This window comes from Podarcis bocagei, assembly GCF_964188305.1.
Source record: "Podarcis bocagei genome assembly, chromosome: 18".
In the NCBI taxonomy this organism is placed as follows: Eukaryota; Metazoa; Chordata; class Lepidosauria; order Squamata; family Lacertidae; genus Podarcis; species Podarcis bocagei.
Genome location: NC_138144.1, coordinates 3,417,832 through 3,430,643, shown reverse-complemented (window position 1 = coordinate 3,430,643; position 12,812 = coordinate 3,417,832). Strand labels below are relative to the sequence as shown.

Here is a 12,812-nt window from a genome sequence, read left to right as displayed (position 1 = left end):
TTCAGCAGGGGTCAGCAACCTTTTTCAGCAGGAGGCCGTTCCACCATCCCTCAGACAATGTGGGGGGCCGGACTATATTTTGAAGGGGGAAAAAATAAATGAACAAATTCCTATGCCCCACAAATAACCCAGAGGTGCATTTTAAATAAAAGCACATATTCTACTCATGTAAAAACACGCTGATTCCCGGACCATCCACGGACCGGATTGCGAAGGCGATTGTGCCAGATCCTGCCCCCGGGCCTTAAGTTGCCTACACTTGCCTTTAAAGATCTCATTTTAGGGGTACAGCCTATAATCTGGGGTGACCTTTACCAAAACAGCATACAGTGGTACCTTGGGTTAAGAACTTAATTCGTTCTGGAGGTCCATTCTTAACCTGAAACTGTTCTTAACTTGAGGTACCACATTAGCTAATGGGGCCTCCCGCTGCCGCCGTGCGATTTTTGTTCTCAACCTGAAGCAAAGTTCTTAACCTGAGGTACTATTACTGGGTTAGCGGAGTCTGTAACCTGAAGCGCCTGTAACCCGAGGTACCACCGCATACCGTATTTTTCGCTCTGTAAGACGCACCAGACCACAAGACGCACCTAGTTTTTGGAGGAGGAAAACAAGAAAAAAAATATTCTGAATCTCAGAAGCCAGAACAGCAAGAGGGGTCGCTGCGCAGCGAAAGCAGCAATCCCTCTTGCTGTTCTGGCTTCTGGGATAGCTGCGCAGCCTGCATTCGCTCCACAAGACGCACACACACATTTCCCCTTACTTTTTAGGAGGGGAAAAGGGAGTCTTATAGAGCAAAAAATACGGTAATCACTTTTATTGTTCTCCAGGTAAGATGGGTCTCCCCCAAGGTCTCTGTGTCCCCTGGACCGGACTAATTCCTGCCCGCAATGGCACCTGCCCCCCTCTCCACTGACCCACCGTCAGGGGGCGGTCCGCCGAGTCCAAGATGTCCTCCATGATTTCGTTGGCGTAGGCCAGTCTACTCCGCAGGCTCTCCTTCTTCTTCAGCCCTGTGAGGTTGACAAGGTGGACCTTCAGCCAGTCCAGTCCGTGGGGGCCCAGGGGCCGCCCCTCCGCGAAGAGCAAGATGGCTCTGGTGAGGTCGCTGCCCAGGTGGTTGAAGTGCGGAGGGCAAGGATAAGTCCTCCCCCGGAAGTCCACGTTGTGCGGGAACCAGAAGACTCTTCCACTCATGTGCTTGGCGATGGATAGCTTGTAGAGCGCGTCCATCCGAAGGCTGTACATTTCCGTGGCCTTCTTGCGGCACCGCGCCGCCTCCCGCCGGAGCGCCACCTTGCTCGGGGCGGCCCCGTCGGGGAAGTGCGCAGCGGGCTGGGGGGCTTCCGAGGGCGGCGGGGGGACGTCCAGTTTCTCGTTGCCCTTGTCGTTGAAGACGGAGATGACGACGTCCAAGATGGCTTGGTTGACCTTCCAGGGACAGTTGCCCAGTTGGTTGAGGGCATCCATGACGGGGTAGAGGCTGCTGCGCGGGGCGCGGTCCAGCAACAGCTGATGCTGAACGGCCCCTTCCACGTAGCGCATGAGCTTGGTGGGGGCGAAGACGTAGGCGCCGAACTGCGTGGACACCCAGGGGATGGGCGGACAGAGCATGGGGATGACGAAGGAGTCGAAGGTCAGGGTGGTCTCGGCGGCCTCCATGAGAAGGCGGGCGAACAGGGGGTGCGGCCTGATGAAGCCCACCTGCAGGGGGGAAAGGAGGGAGAACTTACCACTGGCATTATTTCCCCTGTGTATAAGGTGATCACTAGGGTTAAACCACAGAGCCTAGGGCTTGCCGATCCGAAGATCAGCGGTTCGAATCCCCACGATGGACGGGGTGAGCTCCCGTTGCTCGGTCCCTGCTCCTGCCAACCTAGCAGTTCAAAAGCACGTCAAATTGCAAGTAGATAGATAGGTACCGCTCCGGCGGGAAGGTAAACGGCGTTTCCATGCGCTGCTCTGGTTCTCCAGAAGCGGCTTAGTCCTGCTGGCCACATGACCCGGAAGCTGTACGCCGGCTCCCTCGGCCAATAAAGCAAGGTGAGCGCCACAACCCCAGAGTCATCCGCAACTGGACCTAATGGTCAGGGGTCCCTTTACCTTTTAAGTGTTCCTAAATGGGACGTGGGTGGCGCTGTGGTCTAAACCACAGAGCCTAGGGCTTGCCGATCAGAAGGTCGGTGGTTCGGGGATTTGGGGGGTGGATTGGTAAAAATGTCTTCTTGTTGATTATTTGTTAATGTTAACGAGAAATGTGTGGGGTAATCTGGTATTGATACCATGTGGCATATATTGGATTTTTTAAATTGAAAACTATTAAATTTACTTTGATAGTAACAATAATAAAAAGTAGTAGGCAGAGAGAGAAGGGGGTAAGAGGGCTGACAGAGAGACGGGGAGTGGGAAAGAGGGGGTGACGAGGGAGGGAGGGGGTCCAAGGGTGAATGAGCGGTACCCAAGCCCTGTAATAATAATAATAATAATAATAATAGTAATAATTATAATTATTATTATTTTATTTACTTATTTATATCCCGCCCTCCCCAGCCGAAGCCGGGCTCAGGGCGGCTAACAACAATAAAATAATACAACATTCTAAAATCATTTCATTATAAAATCATTTCAAATCAGACTAATTACAACCATTGGGCTAAAGTTCTGTGAGGATTGCCAAAGGAGGGAGTCAGGCTGTGCCCTGGCCAAAGGCCTGGTGGAACAGCTCTGTCTTGCAGGCCCTGCGGAAAGATGTCAAGTCCCACAGGGCCCTGGTCTCTAGGACAGAGTGTTCCACCAGATTGGAGCCCCAGCCGAAAAAGCCCTGGCTCTGGTTGAGGCCAGCCTAACCTCCCTGTGGCCTGGGACCTCCAAGATGTTTTTGTTTGAAGAGCGTAAGTTCCTCTGTGGGACATACCAGGAGAGGCGGTCCCGTAGGTACGAGGGTCCTAGGGCTTTAAAGTTCGCAATGCAGCCCCCTGCCCACCTCCGTTGCCACGCCCACTTTTAACCTGGCCCCGCCCACCATGACCACATAGGCCCCGCCCCAGTTTCCTGTCCATTGCAAGCAAAGCTTTCCTCCTAGCCGCTGCTAATTTGCAACCGGCGGGTCCTTGCCCCGTCCCCCTACCTGGCGGCCGCTGCGGAAGGAGTAGACGTGGTAGAGGACGGGGATGAGCTTCTGCTCCAGTCCCGGGTTCAAGAGGTTGCTCTCCATCTTGAGCACCTGCACCAGCAGCTCCACCAGGTGCAAGCCCAGCTGAACGAGAAGCGCGTGGGGCCAGGGATGCTCCTTGCAAACCAGCGAGGGGCTGCAGCCGTCCTCGTCCGCCAGCTTCTCCCAGTACTCGCGGGGCAGGTAGCTGTCCGGCTGCGGGGAAAGGAAGGGTTCAAAGCTAGAGGCGACTGCTGTCCCCGGTTCTTGTGGGGTGCCTCAGGGTTCTGTCCTCTCCCCCATGCTTTTCAACATCTACATGCGGCCGCTGGGAGAGATCATCAGGGGGTTTGGGCTGGGTGTCCATCAGTATGCGGATGATACCCAGCTCTACCTCTCTTTTAAATCAGAACCAGTGAAGGCGGTGAAGGTCCTGTGTGAGTGTCTGGAGGCGGTTGGAGGATGGATGGCGGCTAACAGATTGAGGTTGAATCCTGACAAGACAGAAGGACTGTTTTGGGGGGACAGGGGGCGGGCGGGTGTGGAGGATTCCCTGGTCCTGAGTGGGGTCACTGTGCCCCTAAAGGACCAGGTGCGCAGCCTGGGAGTCATTTTGGACTCACAGCTGTCCATGGAGGCACAGGTCAAATCTGTGTCCAGGGCAGCTGTTTACCAGCTCCATGCAGGCTGAGACACTATCTGCCTGCGGACTGCCTCACCAGAGTGGTGCATGCTCTAGTTATCTCCCACTTGGACTACTGCCATGCACTCTCCGTGGGGCTGCCTTTGAAGGTGACCTGGACACCACAACTAATCCAGAATGCGGCAGCTAGACTGGGGACTGGGAGTGGCCGCCAAGACCATATAACACCAGTCTTGAAAGACCTACATTGGCTACCAGGACGTTTCCAAGCACAATTCAGTGTTGGTGCTGACCATTAAAGCCCTAAATGGCCCAGTATCCCTGATGGAGCGTCTCCACCCCCATCGTTCAGCCCGGACATGGAGGTCCAGCTCCGAGGGCCTTCTGGCGGTTCCCTCCCTGCGAGAAGCGAGGTAACAGGGAAGCAGGCAGAGGGCCTTCCCGGTGGTGGCGCCTGCCCATCAGATGTCGAGGAAATAAACAACTATCTGACTTTTAGAAGACACCTGAAGGCAGCCCTGTTTAGGCAAGTTTTTTAATGTTTGATGTTTTATCGTGTTTTTAATTTTCTGTTGGGGGCTACCCAGAATGGCTGGGGAGGCCGGGCCAGATGGGCGGGGTATAAATAATAAATTATTACTATTATTATTACTGTGGTACCTCGGGTTACGTACTTTATTTGTTCCGGAGGTCCGTTCTTAACCTGAAGCACCACTTTAGCTAATGGGGCCTCCCGCTGCCGCCGCGCGATTTCGGTTCTCATCCTGAAACAAAGTTCTTAACCCGAGGTACTATTTCTGGGTTAGTGGAGTCTGTAACCTGAAGCGTATGTAACCTGGAGTGTATGTAACCCAAGGTACCACTGTATTGGAAATTATTCCAGCAGTCAAAAACATTCCATTAAACGTAACCCATAACACTGCAAAATAGAACTGTAAGATGAACACTGAGAGCCAATGTTACAGGGCTGGATATGATAGAAGGCTGGATTAAAACTAGGAGAGACTTGGGTTCAAATTCCCCCTTCGCCGGGTGACCTTTGGCCAGTCGCTCGCTGTCAGCTCAACCGACCTTCCAGGGTTGTCGCGAGGGCGAAAAGGTGAAGGGGAGAACCATGTGTCTCAGGAGGGAAGGCAAGATACAAATGTCACAGAAAGAAGGAAGGAATTCGGGAGACTTGGCTGAGCAAGATCGGCGGCGTGAAGGCGACGGCGCTTACCTGAGTGTCCTTCGCGAGCAGCTGCACATATTTGTCGTACAGCCTCTGGATCTTCTCCACCAAGCGGCTCCTGGATTTCTTCTGCAACATGAACTTGCTGTAGACTTTGGAGCCCAGTTCCCTCGCCAGGACGAGGAGAGACTCCCCTTGCGGCGACAGGTTGTTGAGGCTCTGGGGGAGAAAGGAGGTTATTAATATAGTTACTGAATTTACCTACCGCCCTATACCCGGGGGTCTCAGGGCAGTTCACAGAATAAAATCCAAGATATAAAACCACAAAATGCATAATAAAAATAAAAACGACAACCCAATACCCCACCCCACAAAAAAACACAACACATTTTAAAAGGGCATAGGATGTAAATCAGATCAACCAAAGGCCTGGTTGAAAAGGAACATCAGGGTCTTTTCCAGGGAGTCTTCTCTTCTCCTGAGGTGGCCAAAGTCTTGGAGCCTCAGCTTCAGGATCTGTCCTTCCTGTGAGCTCTCAGGGCTGATTTCCTTCCGAATGGAGAGGTTGGATCTTCTTGCAGTCCATGGGACTCTCAAGAGTCTCCTCCAGTGCCACAATTCAAAAGAATCCATTCTTCGGCCATCAGCCTTCTTGATGGTCCAGCTCTCACTTCCATACATCACTACTGGGGAAACCAGAGCTTGAACTATACGGACCTTTGTTGGCAAGGTGATGTCTCTGCTTTTTAAGATGCAGTCTAGGTTTGTCATTGCTTTTCTCCCAAGAAGCAGGCGTCTTTTAATTTCGTGGCTGCTGTCACCATCTGCATTGATCATGGAGCCCAAGAAAGTAAAATCTCTTACTGCCTCCATTTCTTCCCCTTCTATTTGCCAGGAGGTGATGGGACCAGTGGCCACGATCTTCGTTTTTTTGATGTTGAGCTTCAGACCATATTTTGCGCTCTCCTCTTTCACCCTCATTAAAAGGTTCTTTAATTCCTCCTCACTTTCTGCCATCAAGGTTGTGTCATCTGCATATCTGAGCTTGTTGATATTTCTTCTGGCAATCTTAATTCCGGCTTGAGATTCATCCAGCCCAGCCTTTCGCATGATGAATTGATATTTTAAGGTTGTTTAAATGAATATTCTAACACGTAAGGCGAAAAATTTAAAAAAAAATTATAGGGGGGGGGGAGAAACCCTCTTACCCGCATGAGGACGTCAACGTATTCTTCGTCTTTCAGAACGCAGAGGAAGGGGTAGAGGTTTAGCTGACCCGAATTCCGTTGCGCCATGTGCAGCTTGGATTCTTGCAGGCTTTGCAAGAGAGATGTGCGCCAGCGGCTGCGGAGGACGGATAGGAGGCTCCGCTGCACATGAGCAAAACCATAAAGAAAGTTACATCATCATCATCACAATGGGGCATTACCGTATTTTTCGCTCCATAAGATGCACTTCCTTGGAAGTCAGACAACCAGAGAGGTACACTGGGGAAACCAGTGGCGGGTAGTTCCAAGAGTGGAACTGAAACAACAGGGAAGTGTTATATGTATAACAACTGTTTGTTTTCTTCTCTGGATCACGCTTTGCTCGCAACGCACATTGAATCATATGGGGGAGTATGTTACGATATGGATGCAATGCGGCAGCGAGCAGCAGCTAGCTGGAAAGCAAAACATGATGGGAATGTTGGGACTGTTCCGTGGGAACAGAGGGACAGTCTATTCACAGTGCTGAGCACCGGATTTAGCTCAGAGTGTAATTTGAGCTGTACAGGAAGTACAGGCGGTGGAGTTTCTCTCTCTGCTGATGGAGATTGAAGAGAGCAGACGTGTTTCTCTGTAACGCTGCAAAGACAGAAATAAAGGCATGTAAATACATTTCTGTCTATCTCTTTCCCCTGCCTAGGGGCAGGGAAGAGTGGTGTTTTCTTCTCACGTTTGAGGAGGATCGCCGATCGTGACCTAGCCTGGATCCTGCCGGAGAATGCAGACAGGGAGGTCAACCGGGATTCAAGCCGGGTGCCTGGAGAGTGGCCAGTTTCTCCTGATAAGGCTTGATTTCCTAACAGTTTTTAGAGGAGGAAAACTAGGAGAAAAAAATTCTGAACGAAACAGTGAATGTATGATTGTGGTGGTTCATGCTGTGGCCACAGAAACGATATGTGATTTTACAGTAAGTTTGGGGTAGCCCAATGCAAAAATCCTGAGAATCCATGTGGATCCGTGCTTTGTAACCACAAAACAGGGGATGTGTGGGTTTTTTTGGTGCAGGCTATAGCCATGGACATGCTATGTGATCTGATGGTGAATTTGGGGTGACCCAATGCAAAAATCCTGAAGATCCATGTGCTTTTACCTCCCCCTCCCAGGCAGCCTCCTTTATCGCTAGCGTCCCTTATCTCCCTCCCGATCACTTGCCGATCAGCTGCTTAGCGGCTTCGTTTCAACACCCCCTTTCCTCTTTGTAAAAGCACGATCTGCTTTTCACCCCTGGGCAATTTGGCTCCAGGGACCACGCATTTGCTCCATAAGACGCACAGACATTTCCCCTCACTTTTTAGGAGGAAAAAAGTGCGTCTTATGGAGCGAAAAATACGGTAAGTGGCCGCAGCGTATTCCCAGGGCTGCAGAGAGAGGAGGACAGGCGGACTGCCGCTTCAGGGCACCGCAGCAGCAAGCCAGCCGCAAACTCATAGCTGTCAAGCGTCCCTTATTTGGCGGGAAAGTCCCTTATCCCAGCGCCGCGTCCCGCTGCTGCCCCTTATTGAGGATGTCCCTTAAATTTCCCGGGTTTCAAAGGAAGCAGCTCCTCTCCCTCCCTGCCGGCCAGGGAAGAGGGAGGCTCCAACTGTGTTGCTTGGCTGCCCAGCCCACCCCCCTCCGGCCTCCTCTCACCAGCCTCGGCCCCCGGGAGCCCCTCCCCGCCGGGACTGAGGAGCCTTGAGAGGAGAGCGAGGGCAACCATCGAGAAAGCAGTTCAGAGAGAGGAGGAGGAGGCGGAGGCGCGGGCAGGTGTTCCAACGGCTAACTATAGAGGGGGAGAAAGTTATTCTGGAAAGTTATTATTCCAAAAACGAAACCTTCATATGGTTGTAAGTATTAGGATTATACCAGCAAGAATGAGTCTTTCTGTAAAAAAAGTGATTTAAATCAAGTCTTACTGTCTAGTGATTTTAAATAAAGTCTTACCAAATAGGGATTTTAAGTCGTCTTACTGACTAGTGATTTTAAAACAAGTCTTACTGACTAGTGATCTAAACCGCGATTTAAATTGATTTGATTTAAATCAAATCCACCCGGATTCCATGGCAACTATCCAACCTCCCAAAATTGTTGGACCCCTTTCCATTTTAACGGTTCAAATTCTTTTCTCTCTCTCTCATCCTTTTACCGCTCTGCTGGCTTCCTCCGTCAAGGGCTTGGCCGCCTCCACGGAGTCAATGGTGACCGTGTCCGACGCCTCCATCGCCAGCTGCTTCCGGAACTGGTCCCGCAGTTCTTGCGCTGTGAAATCGAGCTTGGGGTAGGAGACGGGCTTCCCCTGGGGCAAGAAAGAATAGTGGGCAGGGGTGGGAAGGGAGCCATGGGGTTAAACCACAGAGCCTAGGACTTGCTGATCAGAAGGTCGTCAGTTCGAATCCCCGCAATGACGGGGTGAGCTCCCGTTGCTTGGTCCCTGCTCCTGCCAACCTAGCAGTTCGAAAGCAGGCCAGCGCAAGTAGATAAATAGGTACCGCTCCGGCGGGAAGGTAAACGGCGTTTCCGTTCGCTGCTCTGGTTCGCCAGAAGCGGCTTAGTCCTGCTGGCCACATGACCCGGAAGCTGTACGCCGGCTCCCTCGGCCGGTAAAGCGAGATGAGTGCCGCAACCCCAGAGTCGGTCACGACTGGATCTAATGGTCAGGGGTCCCTTTACCTAGTGCCACTCAGCAGGCAAAGGGCATTAAGGTGGTAGAGACCTCTCCTGTGTTCCTTATCCCCAGCATTTACTAACCTCAGCTAGACTCTTCTTGGGCCTGGAGGATCCACTGTTTTAGGGGGGCAGGGGCGGGCAGGTGTGGAGGACTCCCTGGTCCTGAATGGGGTAACTGTGCCCCCGAAGGACCAGGTGCATAGCCTGGGGGTCATTTTGGACTCACAGCTGTCCATGGAGGCGCAGGTCAATTCTGTGTCCAGGGCAGCTGTGTATCAACTCCACCTGGTACGCAGGATGAGACCCTCCTGCCTGCGGACTGTCTCGTCAAAGTGGTGCAAGCTCTGGTTATCTCCCGCTTGGACTACTGCAATGTGCTCTACGTGGGGCTGCCTTGGAAGGTGACCAGGAAACCGCAACTAATCAAGAATGCGGCAGCTAGACTGGGGACTGGGAGCGGCCGCTGAGACCACATAACACCGGTCCTGAGAGATCTGCATTGGCTCCCAGGACGTTTTCGAGCACGATTCAAAGTGTTGGTGCTGACCTTGAAAGCCCTAAATAGCCTCAGTCCAGTATACCTGAAGGAGCGTCTCCACCCCCATCGTCCAGCCCGGACACTGAGGGCCAGCTCTGAGGGCCTTCTGGTGGTTCCCTCCCTGTGAGCAGCGAAGATACAGGGAACCAGGAGGACCTTCTCGGTTGTGGCACCCGCCCTGTGGAACTCCCTCCCACCAAATGTCAAGGAAATAAACAACTTTTACACTTTTAGAAGACATCTGAAGGCAGCCCTGTTTAGGGAAGTTTTTAATGTTGGATGTTTTATCATGTTTTTAATATTCTGCTGGAAGCAGCCCAGAGTGTCTGGGGAAACCCAGCCAGATAGACAGGATATAAATAAATAATAATAATAATTACCTTCACGTAGAAGTCCCGGAGTAGGGGAACCGTGCAGATTTCGGCAGGGCGAGGAGACGGGGGCTGGAAGTCTTCCACAACCCTCCGGACGGCTTTCAGCACCATCTTCCTCCAGTCTTCCTCAAACCCAGAGTCCCGGAAGAGGTCCTTCACTTGAAAGCCGTCCTCTTTGAGCTGCTGGAGGCATCTGTGGGGGTCAGGGTGGGGGTGGTGCGGATAGGAAGGAACGGCAGATAAAGAGGCTTGGGTCAGCAGTGTCCGAAAAAAGCGGCCCCCTCCCATTCCTCGTCATTACCGCCTCTCAAAAAACGCCTATCGAAATGAATGGCTTTGGCTGAGACGGCAAATTCGACGTGCTTATAATCGCCGCTGGCGATTTATGAATGATTGGAAAACCCTTCTGGACATTATGCACAGTAAGGAAAATGAACTTGTGATATCGGGGGGGAGAGAGTTGGTTTATGGGAAATGGAGAATAATAATAATAATAATAATAATAATAATTTATTTATACCCCGCCCATCTGGCTGGGCCTCCCCAGCCACTCTGGGCGGCTTCCATAAAAACCAAAAATACAATAAAATATCACACGTTAAAAACTTCCCTGAACAGGGCTGCCTTAAGATGTCTTCTGAATGTCAGGTAGTTGTTTATCGCTTTGACATCTGCTGGAAGGGCGTTCCACAGGGCGGGCGCCACTACCGAGAAGGCCCTTGAATGTTATTATTCAAGTTCCCCACATATCTCCTGGAACAAGCACTAACCTCCCCACCTTCTACAGGAGGAGGGAGGACAGAGAAGCTTGCTGCTCCCATTGGAATGCACAGCGTGACGATACCCTGCATTTCTATTTATATAGAAAGATATCTGTATATCACGTTTTCTCCGAAGGAGCTCAAGATGGGGTACGTGGCCCTCCTCAGTCAACCACACACCTGTCAGGTAGATTAGGTGGAGAGGCGGTGACTGGCCCCCAATGCCCCCCCCATCCCTGAAAGCTTCATGCCCATTTGTGGGGGAGTCAAACCCTGGTCTCCCGAGTCCTAATCCTCAATCCGGGAGGTGGGTTAGGCTGAGAGTGTCGACTGGCCCAAAGTCACCCAGTGAGCTTCATGGCAGAGTGGGGATTCGAACCCAGGCCACAGCCCCAACGCTCTAACCACTGCACCACCGCTGTCGCTGAGGAAGGGACCCATGTCAAGAGTAACACCTGAAGATGATGTTGCGAGACGCCCCACACTGCCCCATGCAAGCGAGCGCAGCGGCGTAAGAGTCTGGGTTGGGCCTCAGGCCAGCTTCCTCGAGGAGGTGGAAGAGTCTGCCAACCTGTGTCAGGAGGCCCTGGGGGGAGAAAGAAAGGACAGGAGACTCAAACCAGGACTTGTTGCTTATCTGCATTTGAGGCAAATGCTTCACCGCTGATTGGCAAGTCCTAGGCTCTGTGGTTTAACCCACAGCACCACCCGCGTCCCTTGGTGTCTGAAGTGGGATTGGACTGTAATGTAACGTAAATAGAAAATCTTTAGAAGGTTTTTTCCTCCATCCAAAAGCATTTTATTTTAAAAATCTGATTTTAAAAAAATTATAATCCAATTTAAAAGAAAAAATCTGATTTACAGTGGTGCCCCGCAAGACGGAAAACTCACTAGACGAAAGAGTTTTCCGTTTTGGAGGTGCTTCGCAAAATGAATCTCCTATGGGCTTGCTTCGCAAGACGAAAATGTCTTGCGAGTTCCTGTGGGGGTTTTTTCCTCCCCCCCTTTTTCTAAGCCGCTAAGCTGCTTATCAGCTGATCCGATAAGCCGATAAGCCGCTAAAAGCCGTTAATTCGCTAATCCGTCAATGGGCTTGCTTCGCAAGACGAAAAAACCGCTAAAAACGGATTCTTTTCGTCTTGCAAGGCACCACTGTAAATCAAAAAGATCAGATTTTTTTATTTTAAAAAAAGATTTGATTTTTATCCACCCTGGCACTACCACTGCAAGAAGGGATGCAAATCTCCTTACCTTCTTGGCGTACCCTTGCATAACGAGATTGTACATTCGGACGTCAAGGCGCTTCCTGCGGGCATGAGAGCGGTGATAAAACATCAAGCACTGCTGGGCCCTTTCGGGCTGACCGAGAAAAAGGCAGGCGTCCAGATAGGATAAAATGTTCAGCTTCACGTTCATGTGGCGGTTCCCGTCTTCCTCGTCCAGGGGGAGCGTCCCCTCGGCGGCGTCCCAGACCCGAACGGGCTCCCCCACGTCCTCGCAGCTCCCGGAAGGATCCCGAGACTGCGTCCCGATCGAGACTTTGGCCGTCTTGTTTGGCTGGCCATCGTCGGCTTTGCTGGACGTCTGCGACTTAGACGCTCGCGCCTTGAGCTTTGCCCGGGTCTCTTTAGCGGGAGAGCGCAGGGAGAAATCTTCGTCCTTCGCGCCGGGCCCAATCCACTCCAGGGCAGGCTCAGCCACGTCGCCCGGGACGGCGGCCGAGAGCTTGGCCTCCAGTTTCAGAAGGCGTTTGTTTTTCATCGACTTCTCCTTCTTCAGCTTCTCGGTCCAGCGGCTAGACTGGGGCTTTTCCTCGTGTTTCGGGGCGCTCTCGGTCCGAGCCGGGCTGGCAGCGGCCGTTTTCCGCGGGGCAGGCGGGAGGGAGACGAACTTGCGTAGGCGGGAGCGTTGGACCTCGCTGACCGCCACCTCCGATACATTTTCAGCCTTCAGCTGCTGCACTCTTGCCTCCAGCACTGCAGGGGAGGAAAGGAAAGGAAGAATCGAATCGCTGGGGAATGCGGTGCGCTGAGTTAAAGAAGGCATCCGTAAATAAGACGCACCTAGATTTTAGAGGGTTTTCCCAGTAGTGATGTATGGAAGTGAGAGCTGGACCATCAAGAAGGCTGATCGCCGAAGAATGGATGCTTTTGGATTCTGGTGCTGGAGGAGACTCTTGAGAGTCCCATGGACTGCAAGAAGATCCAACCTCTCCATTCTGAAGGAAATCAGCCCTGAGTGCTCACTGGAAGGACAGATC

General features: G+C 52.1%; 1 protein-coding gene across 1 annotated transcript in view; it reads right to left on the bottom strand.

Annotated features, from left to right (window-relative positions):
* Positions 1 to 12,812, bottom strand: part of POLRMT (RNA polymerase mitochondrial) — a 43,462-nt gene that overhangs the window by 27,527 nt on the left and 3,123 nt on the right. Inside the window, exons 3-10 of the mRNA XM_081177608.1 lie at positions 11,804 to 12,528; positions 11,008 to 11,138; positions 9,798 to 9,984; positions 8,359 to 8,508; positions 6,174 to 6,335; positions 5,014 to 5,184; positions 3,128 to 3,367; positions 922 to 1,704 (exon numbers count right to left, since the gene is read on the bottom strand). Of these exons, the coding sequence (XP_081033734.1) occupies positions 922 to 1,704; positions 3,128 to 3,367; positions 5,014 to 5,184; positions 6,174 to 6,335; positions 8,359 to 8,508; positions 9,798 to 9,984; positions 11,008 to 11,138; positions 11,804 to 12,528 (2,549 nt within the window). The remainder of the gene's footprint in view (positions 1 to 921; positions 1,705 to 3,127; positions 3,368 to 5,013; positions 5,185 to 6,173; positions 6,336 to 8,358; positions 8,509 to 9,797; positions 9,985 to 11,007; positions 11,139 to 11,803; positions 12,529 to 12,812) is intronic.